We start from the raw sequence: 24907 nt of genomic DNA, 5'->3' as shown, positions 1-24907 counted from the left end.
AGCTATAAATGGTGCGTTTATTCAAAGAGCCCCAGTTTATTGGATTGGCTGACAATAAACAGCTGTATGGATGAGAGGCGGGATTACAGAACGACTAAAGCATCAAACATGAGAGACTTGTTTGAAAGGTAAAAAAAGAAGACCTACAATGAAAAAAGAAAGCTGTAATATTCACAAGTTTCTATTCCCCTGTTTACGCAATAATGTTGGCCCAGAAAATATACTTTTGGCATTTCTTAATATATGTCGAAAGAACTTTAAGCCTACCTTGTAACTTTATCAGTAGAGTATTGCACAAATTAGCTGTATACTGGAAGTGAAACCATCTTCTGACAGAAGCCAGGCCTCCTTACACTGCTCTTATTTATCCAGCTCAATGTGTCCATCTGCTGGATGTTAGTTAGATCTGCCATGACGTCATGTTCAGGTTCAACAATTTCACAGAAAGAGGGGGGGGGGGGGGAGTCAATTTTAAAGAAAAGGCACAAACAAGTCAAATACATTATAGTAAAATGTTTTATTCAAAAACATCCCAAGTAGATTCATTTATAATATCTTACAAATATCTGGTATGAACACTCAAACAAAAAGGAAAAAAGTGTGAGTGTGACATTTAAAGAGGGACAAGACAACAACAAAAAGAAATAATGACTTGATTGGCAAACTAACTGACAAACATTAAACCCAACCTTTATTCTTATCCAAGCCCTCAAAGAGAACTGTGTCTTGACCAAGCATAAGCCAAAATCAAGAATATGGCTGTATGCAAGGGAGCTACTGTGCTCTTTGAAACTGAGCTGATGATTCTTTAGAAAAGTGAAATGATTGGACAATGCTACGAGAAGGAGGTGAAGCTAGTGCTGTAATCTGTCTCAAACATCAAGGCTCTCTTATTGGGATTAAACGCTACTAGGCTCATGAGATCGATTTGAAAATAATGGTATGTTCTTACTGCCTTCATTTGAAAGTTTAAAGAATATAATCACACCAGTTGCACGCTTTATTTGGGCTTGTCCGATATTGCAACTAAATTAGTGCAGCGCTACTGAGCTTAATTTGAAGTTACAGATTCATGTAGCAAGGTTAATGATTCCCTATATATGAACTTTTGTGTAATACTCTACAATTCAGTCACAGTTACAAAAAAAAAAAAAAAAAAAAAAACCAACAAAAAACAAAACAAAAATCTAATTATTTCGATCAATAAGGACGCATTTTCACATTCATGAAAGTTAATTCTTGCACGCTTATGGCCAAAAATGTCACCAGCTCTGTGCATCATGGTTCAGTTTGTTCCTCACAAACCACAAACAAGTCTCATTGTTTGTGACTTCGAGAAAGAGGATTGTTTGGGTGTTGCACTTACTCTTCTCAAACTGTTGGATAGCAGCCTGATTTAGCACATGTACGAAGTCGGTAAATTCATTCCAAACATGGTCAGAAACTTTGATTCAAGTTTCTTTTTTGTTGACATTTCCTCAGCTCGACACAAGTGTCACGCTGAACATTTCCCTCTACGTTTCATCACCAAAAAGGTTACGCGACAATACTCTAATGAGGTTAATTCTGATTTCAAACAAAGACCTCCGTGTGGGGAACAAGAGAGGGGCTCATTATCTCCTGAGGAAGAGATTCTGCATTGATGCACAAGACGTGTCCAGACCCAGAATAACTCAACTCAGCACCTCAGAGACATTTCATATGCAACTTCCAATTAGGGAGTGATTTTTCCAGATACTGTTGCAAAGTAAAACTAGCAGATGTGGTGTAGCATGCAACTGAGCATCAGTGGTTGGGCTTTGAACATAGCCGGTGGCGGTTAAACCATGGTGAAAAGGAAACGCTTTAGACATGAACAAAATACAATTAACAGTCATTGTTTCTGGTAGAACAGAGTTAACCAGCTAAGCACAAACTGACATCAAAGAGCACTGACAACCAAACTGGATACGTCCTGTCTCTGCACTTAATTTTGGGAAGACCAATCTTCTGGCAAGGCTGGCGTAGTTGTTTTATACATTCATGGGAACGAGACTGTGACCACGCCACGGTACGAGGAAGGTACCGCTGCAGACAGACACATTACATATAGTACTTACAATCAAGCAAAAGAAGGCACTGGAAACATATTATACCACACTGGATTCTTATGCTCTCAGTTATCCATCTTGAAAAAGATAAAAATCTAAAAATCTTCTCTGGACATCATTTGTTTTTGAAAAATAAAGTCTGAAATGTTTAGAAAAATTATTTTTGCACCTTTGACTCGTTTCAGCAAGGATAGTTTACAAAAATTAAGCTGCTATTAAAAAAAAAAAAAAGGGAAAAAATACTTATGGCATTTTGGTTCTTACATAAACCTCTGATTGACCCATTTGCACTAAAAATTTGAGAATATGACAACATCGACTATTCTTTTGTGCTGATAGGGAAAGAAAACTTGTGTGTGTCGTTTTGACAAACAAGTTGAGTTTTTAAAAAAAAGTGTTTAAATGCTTTATAGATGTACTATAAAAGCAGAAATGTATGTTACCTTTGAAATGGAAACAAAAACAAATAAATTAGTGCTCTGTGTCGACAAACACTGTCAGAAAAGAACGAAGAGAGGAACAAGAAAATACTAAGTGGGTCACAGTGCTACCCATGTGGACAAGGGTGTTACTAGAGGTGAAAGGACAGCGCTACATTGGACAGTGCCATCTTCCTTGGTTAAAAACAGCACTTATGGAAGTCACAGTCCTCGCCTGCTTTAACATGTTAGGGGTCACTGGATGTCCAGTCTGCTGTACTTCACGCTGTGGTTCCAGTGCAACGCTCGCCACGACAATGGCAGCTGGTAGTTCCGGGGGACCGGGCCGTTCACGTTCTCTTCAAAGTACTGGAACAGTCTATACCACCACACCCGTGAGAATGGGTTACTCTGTGATGTCTCTTTCAGCGACTGAAACACAACAACAACAACAAAAAGGAGAGATCACAACTGAGCCACAATTCCTATTGTGGCAGGTTAAGACCTTGTAATGGTACCTATAACTCACATACACTATACAACTTACGTACTAAAGCACAGGCTCTATTCAGCTTTATTCACTCCAAAACAGCACATTTGAATTCTAGTACATGTCTATGCTACACATGATTTTAGCCCACTAGTATGTGGTTGCTAGACAACATGACGACATTATAATATATGATATAGATAGGAACCTAGAGGGACCTTTGGTATGTTTCATTGCTCAACTCTTTATTGCAAAAGAGGATTTTGCTAATTTTGTGTTTTATAGCAAGATTAGGCATCTTTACTTTGATGACATTATCTTTGTCCAAAAAAATAAAAAATATAAATCTAGCAGACAAACATAAATGGTACAATCACCTGTTGGTTCGCCATAGTATGGTACCACCAGAAGAGACGTGTAGTGATAAAGTAGGCCACAACCACATCCACAGTGTAGTGGTCATGGGCAAGAAGGATGCAGACTATTCCCACTGCACTCAGAGTCCAGCAAAGCCAGTGATACCACCAGAATCGCTTTGGAGAATCTACCAAAAAGAGAGGGGGAAAAATAAGTTCAAAACACCAGAAAGAACAAACCATATACCAAAAAATTGTTTTCTCCTCCTATGAATTCCAACTCCTGTATCAGCTGGTACTGATGTGTCAGTGTGACCCTACAGCACTACTTAAAGCTTTTCTTCTTTTCACCACTAGATGTCACCACTGTATCAACCAGCACTGCAGTGCCATGTATCACAGGCGAATGAAAACCAGGATTTAATCAAAAACATTGCCACAATATGATAAAGCAGTTAAAAAAGCTACAGCATTTCATCCGCATTCTGGGTTAGCAGTAAACAAGGTTGGTGGGGGTGGGGGGAATGGGGGTGGGGGGTGGTTAGATAATGGTTAACGCCTGCTGAGCAACAGAAACTGTTGTTATGTAACCAAACTACAAATAAACAAACTGACACTAAGATGACAACAACAAAAAAAATGTCGAGACGGAAACACTTCCTCTTCACTTTTACACAGGGTCCACATTTGCTTGTGCTGTTGTGTCACAGTATCTACTCGAGTGTGAAATATCAATGTGATGCCAAAGGCACTAAAACCGAAAGGCTAGTTGGTAAATCGAAGATATATAATATAAGTCCATCTTAATGCTAATTTTAGTAGCAGAGAAAATCGGGGGGGGGGGGGAACCCCACACATTTTTAAATGGTTTATGGGACTGTCAAAATCATCAGATTTAAACAGAAAGCTTGACTTTGAGAAAGGGAACTGACCCTAGAAGTAAAATATTACAATATATTCTTAATTAAACTGCAACATAGACAAAGTTAAACTTACACTCTTTGATGAAGAGGTACGTTAGTGTCAGCATGACAGTGTGGCCACTATACAGGTAATCTCCACACATAGTGTGAGCACCTGTGATGGATAGTCCCCCACCGGCAATCATTTTCATTACTCTCCTCATCTGTGCCTCCCAGTTCCCAAGCAGCTGAAAGAAACACAGTCGTTCATTAATTCACCTCTAAAGTAAGACGCCATCGGCAAGTGTGTGCACATAACTTATAAAAAGCAAAAATGTAAAAGTTTGTCGTTGCTTTTTAGCTTTCCTTTGAATTCCCAAATTCCATTATTTTATGACAATTATATTATTTAGATATAGGTAAACCATACTGAAGATATGACAATTGCAAAATACCTGGTTACAAGTGAAAGCTTCTGCAACCATACGCTCATAAAAACGACTATATTGGAAGCAAAATATACAGTGTGGAAAAAGGAGTTTTCACAGGAACCTATGCAGTCCCGTGAAACTGTAAGTACAGCCTTACTGCTTCCACAGGAATTAAGAAGGGTAGTAGCAGCCAGGTTCTGCTAATCAAATACATCTGATTAATAAATCATCAGCAACTGACAATTCCTATAAAAGCAGAGATGTATGCAGTTTGCTGGTCTGGCGCATTCAGGTGTGGGTTTTTTTTGTTTTGATTTTTAGAAGAAAGCCTCTCGTCTCTAAAATGATGCATCTGAACAAACCACAGGACTTGAGAAATAAGACCACAGTGGAGATGTTTGGTAAAAACCAAACACAGCATGTCAAGACCAACACCTCACACCAAGTGTCAAGCAAAGTAGTGTAGGGGCCTTGATTTAGACTCATTTTGCAGCAACAGGACCTGCACACCTTGCAATCATTGAGCTGACTCTGGCTACGTCCACACTAGCCCGGATAGGTCTGAAAACGCTCGTTTTCACAGAGTTGAGCGTCCACATTGAAACGGGCCAAAACGCTTACGTTCCAGTCCTGCGCATGCGCAAAAGCAAGTGAGGATTAAAGAATTTGAAGAAAAGCTATCTGGAGCATGTACAAACTGATATTAATCTTTTTAAGGGCTGTCAAAATTGAGAGCAATCAAAACAACTGCTGTATAATGCCCTCTGCTGTCTTTGTTTAATTGGTCACATGACTGCATCACATGGCTAAAATGTGTCATCGTTTTAGAAAGTCTGCGTTTTCCAGTGTCCACTCTGTGACGGGACAGCTCTGTTTTGAAATGTATGCGTTTTCGAGAGCGTTTTCAAAACGCTGTGTTTTTCCTTGAGGAAAACGCCGTCTCAGTGTGGACGGGAGGCCAAAACGGAGAGAAAACGATGCGTTTTCAAACAAAAACGCATTAGTGCGGACGTAGCCTACGTTTAAGTGCTCTAATGTCAGGTGTGAAGACATCTGTCTGACAGTTTGACCTAAATTAGGTCAAGACAATGAACCCAAGCACAGCAGCAAATCTATAACAGAGAGGCTGAAAGGGAAAAGAATCTAACTGGGTCATTGCAGGATCTAAAGTCTAGACATCAACCTAATAGAAATGCTGTGGCCAGCCATTAAAACAGCTGTGCATAAACTTATGTCCACAAACTCCAGTAAAAGCAATGCTGTAAAGACGAGTGACACAATATATTCCCACATTGTCGGTCGGTCGTTATGTCCTTGGGCAAGACACTTCACCTACTGCCTACTGGTGTTGGGCCAGAGGGGCCGATGGCTCGATATGGCAGCCTCGCTTCTGTCAGTCTGCCCCAGGGCAGCTGTGGCTACAACTGTAGCTTGCCTCCACCAGTGTGTGAATGTGAGAGTGAATAAATAGTGGAATTGTAAAGCGATTTGAGGGTCTCGAAAAGCGCTATATAAATGCAATCCATTATTATTAGTATTACATTGATATGAGAGACCGATAAAGTCGAATACAAAACAAGTCATTACTGCTAAAAGTGGTTCTGCAAGCTAGTGAACCTGCAAGGTTGCTTACGTTCTCCACAGGAATTCTGTGAAAGGTTTTCTCACATGACTATAGTTTAATTAGCAAAGTTTAAAGTAACAATACATGATGAATCCCTTTGAGATGTTTGAACCATGAAAAAAAGAACTGTAATGCTGTAGTATCTGTTAATATCCATAATATTATGTGGATTTTATATTTTCTTTTAACATACAGAGTCAAATAACAAACACATCTTTGTTATTTGAAGACCAACTTCCTCAGGCTTTGCTGCACCACCGGAGGAAGTGGTGTGGTATTTTTACATAACAGCAAAAAGCAACGGTGTACGACACTATCGGGGCAGAAAGGCTGTGTGGCTTATCTGCCATCAATCTTACATTTCCCCCAAATATGTCAACATGAGCAAGGTAGGCTACATGACCTAAACTTTAGTAGCATGATCCTAAAATAATATTTTAAGCTAGGTAAAAGAAGATATTATCCCCACAGAAAGCCTTGATTTAGGGATGTCAAACTCTTGGGCCCAATCCAGCCAACTTTGATCTCAATGGAAGCCCGTTTCCACCACTAAGAAAAGAAAAAGAAAAAAAAAGATCCATAACTCAAAATTTCGAGTTATTTTCTCGAAATTTTGACTTATTAACTCGAAATTTCAACTTATTTACTTGACATTTTGAGAAAAGTAACGCGAAATTTCGAGTAAGCACTGCCAATCAGTAATCTACGTGAATGACATCATTTCCTTGTTACCCGGAAGCTGAAGCCTTCAGGTACAAATGCTACAGCTAAGCTACTGGTATTACATCCAGTCATGAATGCACAGATTGCTGAGTAATTTCAGCGTGGCTTCAAAAATGATGAAATCCTTGTGTTATTAGCTGAATCACATGGCGTTACTATCAGCAAACGTACTCGTGAAAGCGCCAAATGTTTGCAATCCGGTTTTGAGTGCGCGTTACTCTGCGCCATATGCTTCCAGGTAACAAGAAAGTGACCTCATTCACGTAGATTAACTCGAAATTTTGAGAAAAGTAACTTGAAATTTCGAGTTAATAAGTCGAAATTTCGTGTTATGGATATTTGTTTGTTTGTTTGTTTGTTTTTTTAGTGGCGGAAACGGGCTTCCATACAAGTGGTACAGGTAAGTGAAAGTCCCCTTTTTTGGCTGTGTCAAAGAACTTTAACTACAAATTTATTACCTGACATTGTTTTTTCGACCAGTCAGCCAATTCTGGCCCTTGGGCTTTTTGTTTCTCATTCTTGATACAAAGGCTTCCAATAAGGAGATATGAAAATGCTTTCCTAGCATTTGCAAAATAGGAACCCAAAGAAAGTTGAGCAACTACTTGACTCTCCCATGGCAAAAATAGATGGACAAATACAATCAGTGGAGACAACATTTGTTCCAAAATCAGTTAAGAAACAAACTATTCATGCTCATACCTTTGGAGCACATTTAAAGTGCATCCCAGGAACAGGCAAAGTAGTGATGTACATTGTAATACACCGGTACATGTAGAGTGTGCCCACAATGAAAAAGAACCTTCTGCCTATTATTGACCTGGAGAAAAAAAGAAGAGGGAAGAGAAAGAAAGTAAATAAAAGAATAATATATTTCCATTTAAATGAAATTTTAGCTTTGACAAGCTAAAAGTTTACACCTAACTGAGACGGTGACTGTACCTGTGCTTGAGAAGTATCCACTGTATGAGCCAGAGTGCCACCAGGAGCATGCCGTTTATCTCACAGATGGAGAAAGCCCACTCTATCCTATCAAACCAGTCGAAGAACTTATCGGGCAGTGGTGGAGTGTGCTCCTTTGTCGGGACTCTCTCGTGGATAACCGAGATGACAACAGTGGTGGTGACAAAGCACACCACCGCATAGAGGAATGCTATGCCCGTCTTCCCCCACTCAGCAGGGAATGGTGTAGCCTCCATTGTAGGGATAGGAATTTGAATCATGTCCTGGAATTCCTTCAATGTGCCATTTCTGTGGGACTTACTACTTCCGTTGGATATTCCACCAACGTGCCCATTTGCGTGGCCGTTTTTATGAGCCTCCATGTGTGTCTCTAGCTTTAGTGTCTCCAGTCGCTCCAACAGCTGCTGCCCACAATCAGACGACACCAGTGAGAGAGGAGGCTTTTGGAAATCTGCTTCTGTGAGCCTGAGTAAAGCAGGGCCATTCATCTGCTGGAGGGCATCTATGTACTCCGGCATTCCCGCTTTGCTCAACCACTGGGAAACATCCTCTGCTGTCCATGCCACCACCTTCCTCATTTTGGCCAGCGGGCAATGTGGAGGATTAGGATGGTCCCCAGACTAGAGGTTAAGGGTTAAAAGAGATTTGGCTGTTTAAAGGATAGTGGTACATCCTCTCCAGTTTTGGCACATGGTGAGTTTTGCACCTAGAGGGAGCCCAAGCCTCCTCTTATTGTGATGAAGAAAAAGAAGGAAGCAAGATCTCTTAGGGTTAGGACCAACAGATGAACAGATGTGAGTCACAGCAGCTTCCTTCACCAAGCTTTTTCCATACACTTCACCCCTGTGAAAAATAAAATGCTGTGAATCAGACTGCAGTGGTGACATATATATCCATTTCCACATACTCCACCCTAAGAGAAATTAAAACATGATTCATAATGCTAGTAAACGGCACTAAGTCAATTTGCATGCAGACATCCGGCTTAGGCTGCTGCTGAGTGTGGCCTGTACCGGATGCCTGACCAGACCTGCAAGCCTGTGTGTGCATTCCGTTTAATAGAGCAGCATGTTGCAAACCACAGATCAAACCACAAAAGATTTAATTCAGAGTTAGGGTTTCAGATTCAAATAGATGTTGATGGGAGACCTCCCATGCAAACATGAGCACATTATAAGTCTTATCTGCTGAGAGGGTGTGAAAATACACACAAAACATGTCATGGAGTGCCTCTTTTGAGTTGCAACATAAAAGGGGGTTTCTGGTTCAAAATCACTACTATTTGACAAAGGCTCACATATCTGAGGTAAATGCAAAGAAAGAGAAAGTGATGGATAGATGGAAGGAGAAAAGAAAACATCTACAGTGTGAGGCAGGGATTCATCGCTCATGGAATAAGCAGAGGAGACAGGGCCAAACACAGATAAATCCTAATTTCTACAGTTTGCTGGAGTAGACTGTCAAGCTAGCTGACCAAGTAATTCAGGTTGTTTCACAATATTATCAATCAAAAAAAAAAAAAAAAAAAAAAAAAAAAAAATCACAAAAGTTCATATTCTCTGAGAAAATAACATTCTGCAAGTAAATCGTGCCTTTTACCTTCAACTTAAGTTTTCTTTTTGTAGTGTGCATAGTAACATCAAAATCTTTACACCAGCTAGAAGATGAACTCACGTATCTGCTGCATTTCATTAGTTTGTTTATACACCGCGGTGTAGGCGGCTGACACAGGGAGGCCCTGCTTGTGATTCTGGGAGAGAGATGTACATCTGGAGACAAATTCTGCTCTACCACATGGATGGGTCAACAGAGCAGGAGGATGGGAGGGAACCAGGCTGAGAAGAGGAACTCATAAATCAGAATGAAGGTCAGAGCTGAGCGCCAAGTCAGCCCCACCCCTGTCAGGAGGGCAGTCAGCCAGCAGTCATGCCCTCATACAGCCAGGTCAGCCTAGGCCAGCAGCAGCTAAATACACTGGCAGACTGACCGGTTGGCAGGACAACAAGCTGCACATCAGTACCTCATCTCACCTCCAATCTGCTCAGAGGCCTCTTCATTTAGGCCAGCAAAACAGGGCCAAATAAAAAGGCTGTAAGCTTGGTTGTCTACAGAAGCAGTAACAACTGGCATCAGATTTATTCTCGCTGATGTCAGGGAAATAATTTGACCTAATCACTCAATAATTCCAACGAATACAAAACACTACTAAAAGAAGTGTAAAAAAATTAATAAATAAAGACAATGCTAATGGTACCCCCACGGACCAGCTACGTGACATCCCAGCTGTGTATGAAGACATAGCATGCTGGGAGCAAAGCAGAGCAGCATTTACAACAATGTGTTAACAGTTCACAAGCAAGACAGATCAGAGATTAGCTGTCACTGAGTCAGCTGGGTGCGAACGACCTTCGGTCTATGAATCAGCTTACTTGCAAATAATCTCACACAAGCAAAGGGAAACAACAAACTAATTCTCAAACTAATAAAGTAACCTGTACAATGGAATGCCATGCCACATTATTAGGTACACCTGTTTATCTACCCTTTAAAGCAAATATCTAATCAGTGAGTCACATGGCAGTAGCGTCATGTATTCAGGCATGTAGACACTGTTAAGATAATCTAAGGTTCACAGTACCAGAATGAGGACGAAAGATGATTTAGATGACTTGGAATGGGGCATGGCTCTTGGTGCTGTGACATATGGATGGTAAGGTCAGAATTTGTTATATGCAACATGAAAACATGGATCTGTCCTGCCTTCTATCATCAGTCTGGGTTGCCAGTAATTGTGTGGGAATTTTATTATCACACTTTGAGCATGTGTAAATGCCACAGCCTTACTGAGTACTGCTGATGATAATGTCCATCCCATTATGATCACATCTTCTGATGGTTGCTCCCAGCACCATAATGTGCCATGTCAACAAAGTTCAAATAATTGTGTGAATGCCTGTTTCTCTTTATTCTTTATCCTTTCTTTATTGTTGTTGCTTCCGTAAATTTTTTGCACCTTAACTAGTCCCACAGTTTTTAACCGATTTTTGCCGTTCAAACTTTAAACAATTCTGCTCCTTCTGCTTATGCCGGCTTATAACCTCTATACTTTTTGAGATATTAAATTTTTAATGCAATTATTTTTGCCCATTGAAATGAATGGAACACGTTATCAATGTGGTCACTTATTTTTGCTTGCCAGGCTGAGGTGTGTTTTAGCTCAGTGAGATGAGCAGCTGTTCCCAGACCGGGAGGGCAGGGTTCAAATCCCGCTTATGGCAACGTTTTTTTCAGTTAACAAAACTTTTTTTTTAACCCTTTTCAACACAAATTTCAGCTTCATCCCTTTTCAGAAGAATTTTCATTTTTTTTCACCCCTTTTCAGCACAAATCCCAGCTTTTCCAGCTGTTTTCAGCAGAAACTCTGCTGATTCACCTCTATTCAGTACAACCTTCTGCTTTTTTTTTTATACCTGTTTTATGCAGAAGTTCTGCTGATTAACCTATTTTCAGCAGAATTTTCAGCCTTTTCACCCCTTATCAGCACAAAGCATCCTTTGCTCATTTCAGCAGAATTGTCAGTTTCTCAATCACTTTTTGGTTTCCTGTACGCCAGTTTGGTTCAGTGAGATGAGTAGCCGCCTTAAGGCCAGGAGGCCCGGGTTCAAACCCTGCTCAGGGCAACTTTTCTTTTCATGAGACAGTTGAACTTTTTCACCTATTGTCAGTACAAATTTCTGCTTCTTTCTGCAGAATTTTCAGTTTATTCACCTCCTTTCAGCACATAGTTTTACTTCTGCTTTTTTCAGCAGATTCCACTACAAGGCATTCACACAGCATTTTCGCAGGAAATGCAACTTTTTCTAGTGTCAAACTGGTTTTGTGAACATGGCATGGTACCAGATCTCAATCCAGTAGAGCAACTTTGGGATGGGATGAAAAGAAAGATTTGCATCATGGATGCTCGCAACAAATGTGGAATCTATGGCACAAAGAATTAAAGCAGTTCTTAAACCAAAAGACAGTCCAACTTGTTACTGGCAAGGTGGACCCTACGAAGTGGCCAGTGAGTGTATTTGCATGGACAAATATTATATTTGAATTTGAAAGATACCACCTTTCAACAATATTTTTGTTTAGTTATTTTGGTACTTAGGTATGGTGCGGTACTTTTTCATTGGCTGTAACGGTTATGTGACCCTATAACTTAAGGATTCTCTGCTAGCATAAGGTGTGTGTGTGTGTGTGTGTGTGTGTGTGTGTGTGTGTGTGTGTGTGTGCGCGCTCCACACACAACAGAAATTACACTAAGGATTGCAAGCAAACAAGCAAAACCCTCAACCTCATATTATTGTGAATTTTGAAATGCAACAAAGATGTGTATGTATGTATGTATGTATGTATGTATATGCATCTTTAGTCGTACACATAAAGCAGTGCAAAGTCCACATCCTATGATGTGACAAGTTAAGCAAGCAGATGTCTTAAAAGATAAACTGTAGATAATCAACTGTGTAGACATAGACGAGGTGTTTTTACTCTGTGTTTTAAGAGGTTTTTACTCTGTGCCATTGATGTTCTTTCTTAACTGATGTTCTTTCTTAACTGTGCAAATTTAACTTCTTGAGCGATGTGGACAGTACTCACATGAGCTGTTACAAGTTTGTAAGTCTCATTTTAATATTAAGTATGCATTCTTCATGAAGATTATTCACCCATTATTGGTTTAGGAAGCTACCCAGTTGATTCATTAAAAGTCTTTGATGCATGGCTGAATCACTTCAGTAACCCACACCAACACAAGTGATGACTTCCGCATGCATTTCACAATGTGGCCAGTTGTGCAAAGATGAAAAAGAAGATGGGGGTTTAAACTTCTCACTGTAGCCCTTCTTCCGTTCTTCAACCAACTATCGCTGTCACTTATTGTTTTCCGCTGTGAAACACTATGATGCCTTTTCAGAAGAGACTGTCTGAAAGTAGTCCAATTTTTAGCCGAGGACTAATATTGTCAGCTTTTCTATTCCCCATCTGGCACGGATTATCAGGTATTAAAATGGTGAATAAACATCACTATTTTCTATATTTGATACAAGCCATTCTAATCCTGCCAGTAAATAACTGAAGCGACTATCTACCAGGTATTTTCCAAAATGGAACACAGCCATTAAAACCAAATGAGCCTAGTACTTGGAATTCAGCATTACACGTAAAACTAAGGCTTGCTGGCCAAAAGCATGTGGGCATGCTTTTCAACTATAAAATTAATAATTAATTGTTGTTTAACAGCTACAAATACATCACATGGTGTGATGGAAAGAAATAAAGAACAAAGGAAGCAACCATCATTGTAAAAGAAGCATTTTGGAGAAGCAGATCATGTCACCATTTCCTCATATTTTCACATGTAAGCTCTGTTGCACACAAAAAGTAGAATTATTCTAACAAGGATAGTTTTAACACAAGTACAGTACCACCCATGAGCAACAATATATCACCAGACAAACATAAACCCACCATCCATAGTCTGGTTGGTGAGCCAAAAGTGGGACCAAGAGACTCATTTACATCAAGACTATGAACGGAGAGTCGATTCAGATCAGTAATTCAAAAAAAGCTTTTCTGAAAACACAGTTGCTCTGCTCGACATTCATTCCTGTACTTGACAGGGTAGACACACTGATGACTTTCTGTTGGGCCAACACTAGATACACGCTTTTTAAATGCTTGAAATGAATTTGAGCTTAAAGTGTCAGCTGTGTGATGCGTTTAACTACTCCTTCTTACGTGTTGCAAAATTTATGTTTGCATGAATGGACGCAAACACATTGTGTTTATATTTTATCTGATTTTATGAATTTTGCTGCACATTTATTTATAAACAAACGGCTGCCTCTTGTGAGAGCTGAAACTTCCCAGCATGATTAATCAGCTTTGTGAAATTAGGAGAAGTACAGACTTGCATATTTTGGGCTGCGAATACAGATGCACACTACAGATGTTACCACAAATAAATGTGCACAGACACAAGTAAACCGGACCCACCTGTGCTGGTTTATCTGTGGATCACTCAAGCTGGAACATGTAGATATGTTTTTTGCAGAGCATTTAAATTTTTTTCCTTTTTGGGGGGGCCAGTTAACCAATGACAAGAAGAGTGGAATGTCTCCAAACCATGTAAAACAATTCAGGGGGCCAAGGTACCTAGCAGCAACAAGCGTGGAAGTATATAAAAAGATCAACAGCTGCGCAGCTATTTTGAGAACAACTCTGCACAGGTTTTGTAGGTGCAAATTATTTGAAGTTAGCCAAGCACATCACTTTGCTTTAAAAGGGCAACTAATGTTAGTGTTATTAAAATTATTTGTGCTTCATTTCTGATTAATCAAATGTGGTGAAATTGCAGTTCTGTTTTTTTATTATAGCACTAACATAAAAGTAACCACTCTGTGTTTCAACTCCAATTATGTGGAGGGGAAAAAATTAATGGATTTCAGCTTTTGATGTACAAGTGTCTCTTATTCACAGCGCCCAGGGTTATTCAATTTGGCTCTTTACTTTTAAACTATGGTAGATTAACTGCTAATGAAAACTGTTAGTTGCCCCCTAACATAAGTTACAATCCTTTTTTAAGCTACATATTTAGCTATTTCTCATTGAGACACAGCTAAGCTATTGCAGTTGAAGAGAAGCCACAGTAAAAAAAAAAAAAAGGTCCTAATTATATTCTATGCACAAGATTTAAAGTAAAATAAAATGAAATACAGCATTAGAGTTTTCTAACTACGTCAGCTACATCCATACACACATTAGTAGATGTCTAATAATTCGATCAGAAAATTATTTAACTGTAGGCTATAGACTTTGCATGCCACATGACTTGTCTTGAGGAAGGTACACAGTTACTTTTGTTGTTAGGCAGTGATCAATCCAATCTCCATACCAAGCACATTTAGAAATAATGAAGTTACTCTTTTGTCACATGCTTGCATACAAGCAACACTCTTGGACAGAAGACCCTCATGGATGTTGCCTGCTACTGCAGGCAAGTAATAAAACAAAGAGTTGCACCAATTCCAGATTTTAACTTCTTTTTAAACTCTTGCCAAAGTGAGATTTAATTATTTAAATCTCACTAACCTGACATAGATTCACACAGCCACGTCGCAGTAATAACTTCTATTCTCTATAAACTTTCTGAGCTACAGTAGATACAGCACTGTATGCAGCCTAACACTTTTTTTTTTTTTTTTTACACCCTCCGTGCCACTTGTGCGCCAGTGTAAGTGGTGAAATGCACACACTTTCTGATATTCACAGCTCAGAATAAGTACTGATTTATTAAGAGTATGAGGAAAAACTGCCAGCAGATCACTTCGCCACTTTGCACCAATAAATCTCACTTGTGAAAAGCTTGTGTTGCCTTTAACCTCTGTCTGCATGTGATACAATTACAATTTTGTGTAAATGTAAATACAAAACATTTTATGTCAATGGAAGTAAACAAATATGATATTTCCACACAACTGCTTTTAAAAAGGAATGAATCGTTTATCTTCTTCCTGTTCTGTGATCTAAGGGTGTTGGCCTTTTCTTTGTTGAGATTTTGAAAGACTTCTATCCGATTACAATTTTTTTTTTGTACCTTTGGAGCCCACTAACAATGAATGAACAAGACGCTCTCATCTGTATCCCTTTACAGCACGCAAACAAACACTCCCATAGACAATGAAAGGACAATATTTACATAGCCGGGCTAACGTGGCTGCAGTGAAATATTACATTGATAAAATGTAACCCTGTTTGTTCCTGTGATCACATGGTAGTTCAGAGAGCCATTGGAATGAGTTAATTTGGTTAGGCCAACTCCTTCGACTATGGTCCCATTTCTAAGAAACAGAGCCACTGAGAAGGTCAGATTCACGAGAAGAAATCCATTTGCATTCACACTGGTTCTATACTTTAAAACTTCCTTAGTGGTGAATACTCAGGAATGAATAATCTCCTCGGGCTACATAAAATAAAAATGGGAGACGACTGTGTTTTTTAAAGTCCTAGCACTTTATATCAGGATAGACATGCTACCAAAGTAAACATCCTTGCTTTTGCACAGTTGCTTCTTAATAATACTTAATCTATGCCATGAACACACTCAACTTTCTCATTTAACCTACAGCTTGATGTTGCTTTCTTAAAATAACAGAATGTGTATTTAGTGTTGCAGAGGGGCATGATCCCTTTGAAATGCGACCAAAAATAAATGCAAAAACCACAATTGCAAGCATCATATCTTGAAGTGACCCAATCAGCTTCAGAAGCCACGTGAAATGCAGAACAAGATACAGCCACTAGAAAGTTTTGCATAATATTGCAGTGACAGTGACAACTGTCATGACCAGACTATGAACTGTGGTTATAACTGCATGACTGTAGGTATAGTACAAAGTGCCCATGGAATGATACTGTCATTAAAATGAGCCGTTTCTACTCCTTCCCATGTTGGATTTAAAATCCAAAGGGCCCAAAGGCAAAACTCATTCACTCTTGAATGAATTCAATTGAAGTTGTTGAAATATTACGTCCATATCATTATTTTACTACTTTATGTTATGAAACCTACAACATATGCTGTTCATACCTTAAAAATCCTGCTATCACAAAACAATGTTATCTCATATCAATCTGTTAATTGACAGTGCAAGGGTGCAAAAATAGGATAGGTGTTTGCACAAGTCTCTGGGGGAGCTGAATGTCACAACAACCAATGTACTGAGAGTTTCTGTCTTCTAATGAGAAAACCACCTGTGGCTTTATGGGTCATGGATAAAGATGATAGGCCCAAACAGCCCCAGAGGATCATCACACAAATTAGCTAGATGCTCTGTTCATCTGTGTGTGGTGTAGACACTTCATAAATTATATCTGGGATAGCACAGAGAAGACTTCTTGTCAACAGGGAGTAATTAGTGTATTACCCAGCATTGACTACATATTATCAACAATCTGACTACAAAGACGAGTCTCATAGCTGCAATGACCTAGCAGACTTGGGCAGAAAATTCCCAACTTGCCAATAATGTTTTCTGACTGAAACTAGAAAATTGATAGCTCATGTCATTTAGAAAAATCGTAAAACATTTAAAGCACACTTTAAATGCCAACAAAGCACAATGATGATTCTCAACTAGCCTGGACTTTGGACTTTTAAGGATCATTAACTTACTGTACTCCAAGTCTTCTGGGTCTTTGCAACCTCAACAGTCTTTACGTGAAGAGGCAATCAGTGCGCCCTTTTGATATCCTCATGGCAAGGAAGGTCAAATGGAAGGAAAACAGCTACTTGCTCATCTATATTAACGTACTATTTTATTTAAACTATGTATGTGACCTCCTTAATCCATTAGGTATAAAAGTGTATGTTAAAGGTTTAGTCATGTGGAAGCTAGGGCAACATGAACCAGACAAAATTGTATAGGTATGATTAGTCTTAAAGCTCATTACCATGTAGGCTCAAACTGTATCTTTTGCAGTCTGCTTCCTCATTATACGACTGACGTAAACTGAATGGGAAATCATCTCTTACTTGACTTTCTAGCAATGCTTTGTGTCTACACAATTTGTGTTTCATATGTCATAGCACTGGTCTGCCTTTGGTCACTGTTATACCAGCTACCCCAAGTACATTACTAGGTTCATTTTTCCTTGTAAAATAGCCTAAAATCTACAATAAGGCTGCACTAGTGGTGGGCGATATAAATGATATACGATAGAAACTATATCAATTTGGCCAATAATAGAGATTTTGACTATATCGCGATAGCGCATGTTGATGATGTCATCAAGCTATGCCTGTTTTGTTCAAAAGCATCGCAGCGGCTACAACCATTATCATCTGCAAATTATGCCGGGTGACAGTCATAGCAAAGAGATGAAGCACTTTTGAAATATGGGGAAAGCCAAAAACTGCGCTTCCACCACTTCCGTAACTGATTCATTAATGTTGAATTCTCTCGCAGCTGTTCTATTTCCATGTTGTTGCAGTATATTAATAACTAACCTCGTATTGTGGATAAATAATCTCAGTTGTTCTCCTGACTGAAGTTTGGCCCGTGTATAGCATCCTGCTATGCGATTGCATTTGTCTCTAACCACCAGAATCCCTCACGTTAACTTTTATCGAGTGGGAAAAAAGTTGGCGTTCATCCTCCAGCTTCACTGTGCTAATGTTATGCTAACATAGCTGTGTCGCTAGCAATCACGTAGGACAACATTATATACCAGGTAGTCCAACTTTAGTAACCCTGCAAACGCCACTGCTGTTTAGTTTTCTGTTTTCATTTATGTTGACATATTATGTTAAGTGATAGCAGAGCTGTACATTTGAATTAAAAAAAATCTCTCAGTCACAACATGGTATGTCATGTTTAGGTGGAAACTAGCGAGCTAACTTCCTGTTAACTTCTAATTCAGTTAAATGTAAGAAATTCTGTTTTCATGGATGCCTGGATGTTAAACTTAATTGTTACACCTGGTAAAGCAGCAAGGCTGATGATTTTATTAAAGATGAAAGAATTTAGACCGTTTTTAACTCTCAGTGTTTGTTTGACTTTGGGACCTGAAGCAGACGGAGTTTTGGACCCAGATTACAAAGCGAAGCTCCTCACTACGGCAGCCGTAATGCTCTGATAATCTATCAAGCAGTGCGGCTTACCAAAGTTGTACTAAAACATTTTTTAACAGATTTCTGCACGCCAAAATCGGTTCGAGGTCAGTAAGCACAACCAGAATTCAAACATAAGGCACACTCTCGATTTTTGAGAAAATTAAAGGACTTTAAGTGTGCCTTATAGTGTGGAAAATACCTTATACAGAAGAAAAGAATATATCGCGATATATATCGTTACTACACGTGCTTCAAATTATACCGCGATATGGATTTTAGGCCATATCGCCCAGCCCCAGGCTGCACCGTATCATACAATCTGCAATAATATTCTTATACATTTTTATGTAATAGAAAAGTGTTATACTATGCATTTACATGCATAACACTGACACTAGCTGATGTCTGAGTGAGAGACCAGCATGTCAGCCTATGCCAATACAGTACCTAAAATTGTAGCTATTACAGAGGACAATACTTTGTTTAAATGTTTAACAGGAACAGTTTTCTTACATAATTTGCGAAATCTGTTTCATCACTTGATAAAAAAATAATAAAATAATAGCTCCACCAAAGCACCACAAGGCTATAACGACATGTGACGAGATGCAAGCAGCTGGTAAGGTGCAGCCCTAAGTCCGATAACTAATATGGGATGCAAAGAGGAACCGGAGCTACCTGAAAGAAACCAAAAAGGAAAATAGCCAGCTCAGATGTATGCGAGGAAAATATAAGCCATTAAAAGGCCTTCAGTGGTAGCTTGATCTGCTTAAAATGTCTTACCAACAGACCCACCCATCATGCTTGCCAACATGTGTTTGTCATGGCCCTGCATCAACTAAAAACTTAAAGCTCACACATCAACTCCAGTGAAATTCCTACTTATGCACTGCCCTTTTGTTGCAGAATTATTAAAATGCCATCTTGTATTTTGACACAATTTCTTTCCTGACATTTCCGTGCTACTAGCCTAGATTTCTAAAAGCTGTTGTAGGACACAAGAAACTGGGGCATCATGTGAGTGGTGGTAAAATTTCATGTGTTTCTAATTATGGCAGAAACAGTACTGAAGCTCTGCATTTTACTTGGCCCATAAATGCTTAATTAAACCAATAGCAGTTGATCAATAAAATGTAAAGTCAACTAACACGTGCATTAGCTACTAGCATTATCACATAAGATTGCATATTAAAGCACAAATATGCTAACTATTTTCAGTCATCAAATAAATATCTAATTTTTTAAATTATAAAACCTATGAAATAAAAAACAGAAACTGAATATTAACAAAAATTTACAATACAGAATTAGTTAGTGTAAGTGGTACTATTACACAGAACTAAGTTTAAACTAGGCTAAGTTACTGCTACCCAAAGGGAGCACACAGTGGGGATCAAGCCCTAATTAGGAAGATTTTAAAGAGTGCTGAAACTCAATGCCAACCTTGTTCTGAGTCATTTTGATAATGACAGCAAACAATAGACCTTAATTTTAGTTAATCCCAGCAGTGTTAGAAATGAGAGGCTGTTCAAAAGAAGCTGGTGTTTTAGTTAAGCAGCCAAATATGCTGAACCATACCTATTAATATAACAAATGGTCCTTTTATCAGTTTTCTGATTTTGCTGGTGTTGCCTTATTTATGTGCAACTACCTTTTTATATTCAGTATATAGCATTTAGCTGCTTTTTCATTAACTCTTTTTAGCCTAACATAGAACAAGCCCACCAGAGCCTATCTTTACATTTTTATATGCTGTTGTGCCATTCTTTGGAACATTTCAAATGGCTATGAATGAATACAACTGTTATATCCCAAATTAAACTACAAGGAAATTAAAAATTGTTTTTGTTTTTTGTTAGGTTTTTTTTGTTTTGTTTTTTGTTGAGGTTCTTTCTTTCTTTAACACAAACATCCAAGCTGAAACTCAGTCAAAAGTTTCTTAGTGTAACTCTAGGTCTCTTCGCCACTTTTGCAAAAGGGACCTCATGTTTCCATTACTTTAGGCACAAATCTCACAAGGGCCACAAACAAGTACTTCTGTTTTCTCTTTATCGAGTCAGAGCAAATTGGGAGCCATCCAATTTTTAATAGAGTCTTGGCACCTATGCAAGATCTAGAACTTAGAAACATCTTGAGGTTTAAAAGAGATATGTAATTAAATGTCATCTGTGTATCAGTGATAACAAATGTGGACCATAAGGACCATATATATCAGAAACTATAAAGGCTCCAAAATAGAACCTTGTGGCACACCAAAAGCACAAGAAGTGAAAGAGGCGGTGAACTTAGAAGTAGCCACCAAAAAAGAATTTAGAATAATTCAGTGAGATATATAGAGTTAAAAAAAAAAAAGAAAAGAAAAGAAAGAAAAATAAAGAGGATTTTGAAAATTCCAGCCTATGACCAGAAGGCACATGATGTAAACAGACAGCAATACAATTATTAATGGGTGCTTAGAAATTTGAATAAAAAATTTCCATCTTAGAATCAGTAATCGTTACATAAATATTAAGAGGGACCATGTGTCAGACTAGTTTGAATTTATGGTTCTTAATACCCATCACTAGACAGTAATCCTGGACAGTACTCCAGTCAAAGCCATTATACATGAACACAAGTTATTAATAGTGTTATGTACCCAGTAGCTACACAACATAGAAAGTTATTAACATATTTAGTTACTTTCATGTTTTGTTTTTGTAATTACATAATTACATCATGTGTCAGTGTTTGTGTTTCTCTTGTTTGTTAGCTCAATTTTGGTCACTTCTGTTAGATAACTTACTTCACCTTATATGTTGACATTGTATAGTTTTTTCCGCTAAACTCACCTCTTTTAATGGCCCAGAACTATGACTTCCAATTACAATTTGATCGGTTTTCCATTTTTAGGTAAAACAAAAGACATTTGTTTCAAAAACTACACATGTGACCAAATGTTTAGCCAGTGGCACCAACATAAAATCATAAAATCATTGAAATAATTTATTTACCACTAAACATTCTTTAAACTTACTTTAAACCTCACCATATCATGAAAACATTTCAAAAATAATCTATATAAAAAATGAAGCAGCAATGTGCATGAGAAACAAAATTTTGGCTATGACTGCACACTGTGTTACTAACCACCTTGGCCCTTCACAATTATTTATTCTGAATGAAGGGTATTTAATCCTAGTGTTGCAGTTCAACCCCACTTCAAAAGCACTGACAGAAGGACTGTGGCACCTGACAAGTTTACAACTTATATAGTTTATGCCAGTACAAAATAAAACTCTGCCACACACACCACCCCCTGGTCTGAAATGACTTTAAAATTTGTGAACAAAATCCTCAAAGAGGTTAAGCATATTACTATAGATTACTACATTTCTAGAGAGAAAGGTAAGGATAGCAGGATAACATTAGTCACCTTATCAAGCACACCTGACAATCTAAAGCACTCTAGTACCGTGCTGGGTCCACTTTTATGATGCCCATAATGTTCGTTTTTCCCCGACACTGTCACAGCTGTGTTAATTGTTAACCAAGACCTCCATCACCTCGACAGATATATCAGAAATCGCTGGTTGGCACAAAGTCACGTGGACTGTTAAGATAAGATAAGATAACTCTTTATTGTCATTGCATCACCTCGACAGATATATCAGAAATCGCTGGTTGGCACAAAGTCACGTGGACTGTTAAGATAAGATAAGATAACTCTTTATTGTCATTGCACAGTCATACATAGTACAGTAGTACAATGAAATTGGAAAAACTGTCCTACGTCGGCACTACATATAACACAACACGACACGATATGACACATCACAACGTAACAAACAACACAACACAGTATATTAACTTAGTATAAAAAAGAAGAATAAGTGTATGTGTATTGCACACTGTTATTATTGCACATACCTTAGTAAAACTTTAAACACATCAGCAAACCCTAACTCCACATATTACATTAATATAAAAAAATTATTAACATTAAATACATCAAGTATATTTTTGACAAATGAATGAATGAAGAATAAATGTAAACTTAATTAATGGGGAATAATTCAAGAGTTAAATTTTATGCCCAAGAGTGCGTTATTTCAGTCTGCCCTGCAGAGGTAACGGAGAAGTAATTTTTATATGGGTATCACTATTACAACAAAACAAATCCACCCAAACCACTACACCAGTATGCAGTATGCACTGCTAACGCGCCCAGTGTATCTTTCACAAAAGGCTTTATTTACTAAAACTCTGTGGTGAGTGCACATGCAGGCTTCTTCCCCCCTTTTATCTGCTTTTCCCTGTCTTGGAGTTTGTGTCTCACTCGTCTTCCTCATCCTGCTCTGTTCATAACTGTGTCTCTCCTCATTTCCTGCCGCTGTCTGCTTCTCTCTCTTCTGCAGAGGCTAGACCCAAAAATTTCCCTAAGCTTCCACTAACAGTTTGTCGGCACATGCAAACATCACTCATAAGGGTGCTACTGTCAGTTAGATTCAAAAATGATGTCAATGTCAAAACCTAGACAATGGTGCTATCATTAACAAAAATAATAATACTTACACCACCTCATACACTTTAATTGCTTCCTGTAACCAACATCATTGATAAACAAACAAACAAAAAGTAGACTGTTTGTGTGTCTGTGTTAGATATTTTTAATTTCTAAATTTAAAATTTAAAATGAAAAACTGGGGGGGGGGGGCACACAATAGTCAATGACAGCATGGAAACCCCATTTCTTTCCCAGTACTCAAGGAAAAAGGAAATTCATGGTGGTATTGTTGTCCAATCTGTTTTTCATGGCTGTGCCTAGAGGAATCACATTTTTTTACCCCTTACTAAACGAAAAAAATCTGTTTTCTTGCTTGTCAAATGCTTGTTCAATGTGTGGCATGCTTCCCTTGTGCAATGAGGCGTTCTCTGCAAAAGCTCTGAGTACAGTGACAACAATAAACCCCATTTAACATTTTGCCTTCTTGACACTGGCTGCAGTCACACTGTTTATCGCAGTGAAGAGCTGCTTTCTCAACAGTTTCTTGGCACAGACATCTCCCTGTTCACTTCGTTCACTGTCTCTTTTGACTGGTGAAAGTCTTCAGGGCATTTCCTTGTGCCCTGTGTGGATATCGGTGGTCATACACAGCAAATGAAACAGATTTCGGTTTTGTTTCTTCAAAGAAGCTACAATTATTTAAACACTTCTGTTTCCTTAAAGTGAAGTGGGCTTCTCTGTTGCAGTGTGTGGAAAACAGTGCTATGTCAGGTCCCACCTCTTCTTCTTCTTCTTAAGAGAAGCAAAACAGATGCGGCTGTTATTCAGCCAAGAAGCACAGGGCTAAAACAAATGTTTGACCATCTTTTTCTCTCGGTTAATATTTACACAGAAAGAGTAAGAGTAGTACAGCGAGATTGGTGGAAAATACACCCACTCATCCGCCGTCTCTGTAACGGGCACACCTGAGATTTAGCTTTGCATCCAAATAATGGTTGACTCAAGTGACTTAGCGTGCTAAAAACACCGCTTTCATTCACACCAAGGCCTTAGCAGCCGCTCTGTATAGTGTGGCTTAAAAGCTTATAGTCTGACCACCTAAAAATAGATAGACAAGCTGGCGTCTTCAGTATTTAGCTAGCCAGCCTGCTAGCTTGGGCTCTTGTATTGAAAGCGAGGGTCTGGGAGGACAGTAAGCGAGTGTGTGTGTGTGTGTGTGTGTGTGTGTGTAGGAATAAAAACTGCACATTAATAACCAGCACGGGTTAAAATTACCACACAGAGGAGTGTAGCCGAATCCCGATAAACGATAACGGGACATGTTTAGTCGAGAAGAGTCGATAAAAATGTTTCAACACAAGGCCAGGGAGCGCTTAGTGGGCTAACGCAACGTTTGGAAATACATGGAAAAGATAAGAAGTGGTCGCACAAAAGAGCAGCTGTTGCAATACAGCGGTTTATCTTTCAGTTTGTAGTTAACACATTAACTTAGGTTAACCTATCTCCACACGACTCGGAAGCCAAAGTGTTAACTTAACAACTAAATATGGAACAGAGAGGTATCTTTCGATAGCTAGGTTCGTTTTCGACATTAGATAACTGTATTGAAATTGCCTTACCGTTGAAATGTGAAATGTTTACGGACCTCTTCTCGACTCGTACTGCTCAGTACCGCAATGTGGTGGTCTGTATCTTTTGGTCAGTAGGGTAGGCGGGTTAGCAGGGAGTTCCCCACACGACGTCATCGAGTGCTGCCTTCAAGC

At 38.8% G+C, this 24907-nt stretch overlaps 1 protein-coding gene across 1 annotated transcript; it reads right to left on the bottom strand.

Moving 5' to 3' along the window:
• Positions 1–498: 498 nt before the first annotated feature.
• On the bottom strand, positions 499–24907 carry LOC147316113 (phosphatidylcholine:ceramide cholinephosphotransferase 1-like). The gene is made up of 6 exons (XM_086259320.1): positions 24764–24907; positions 7978–8841; positions 7738–7855; positions 4352–4505; positions 3377–3543; positions 499–2941 (listed from the first exon to the last, which is right to left on the bottom strand). Exons 2-6 carry the CDS (start codon positions 8574–8576, stop codon positions 2765–2767), a joined length of 1215 nt encoding a protein of 404 aa, XP_086115446.1. The 5' UTR covers positions 8577–8841; positions 24764–24907; the 3' UTR covers positions 499–2764.

This window comes from Aulonocara sp. 'chitande type north' Nkhata Bay, linkage group LG13, assembly GCF_057382095.1.
Source record: "Aulonocara sp. 'chitande type north' Nkhata Bay isolate Kocher_YH1m ecotype deep benthic linkage group LG13, A_spYH_male_GT1.1, whole genome shotgun sequence".
Lineage (NCBI taxonomy): Eukaryota > Metazoa > Chordata > Actinopteri > Cichliformes > Cichlidae > Aulonocara > Aulonocara sp. 'chitande type north' Nkhata Bay.
Note: the sequence above shows the minus strand (reverse complement) of the source record. Positions and strands in the feature narration are given on the sequence as shown.

Coding starts and splice junctions, on each gene's coding strand:
- LOC147316113 (XM_086259320.1), bottom strand. CDS start 8,576: ATGAGGAAGGTGGTGGCATGGACAGCAGAGGATGTTTCCCAGTGGTTG. Junction 7,856..7,977: donor TGGATACTTCTCAAGCACAG/GTACAGTCACCG, acceptor TTTTTTCTCCAG/GTCAATAATAGGCAGAAGGT. Junction 4,506..7,737: donor ACTTTAAATGTGCTCCAAAG/GTATGAGCATGA, acceptor TGTTTCTTTCAG/CTGCTTGGGAACTGGGAGGC.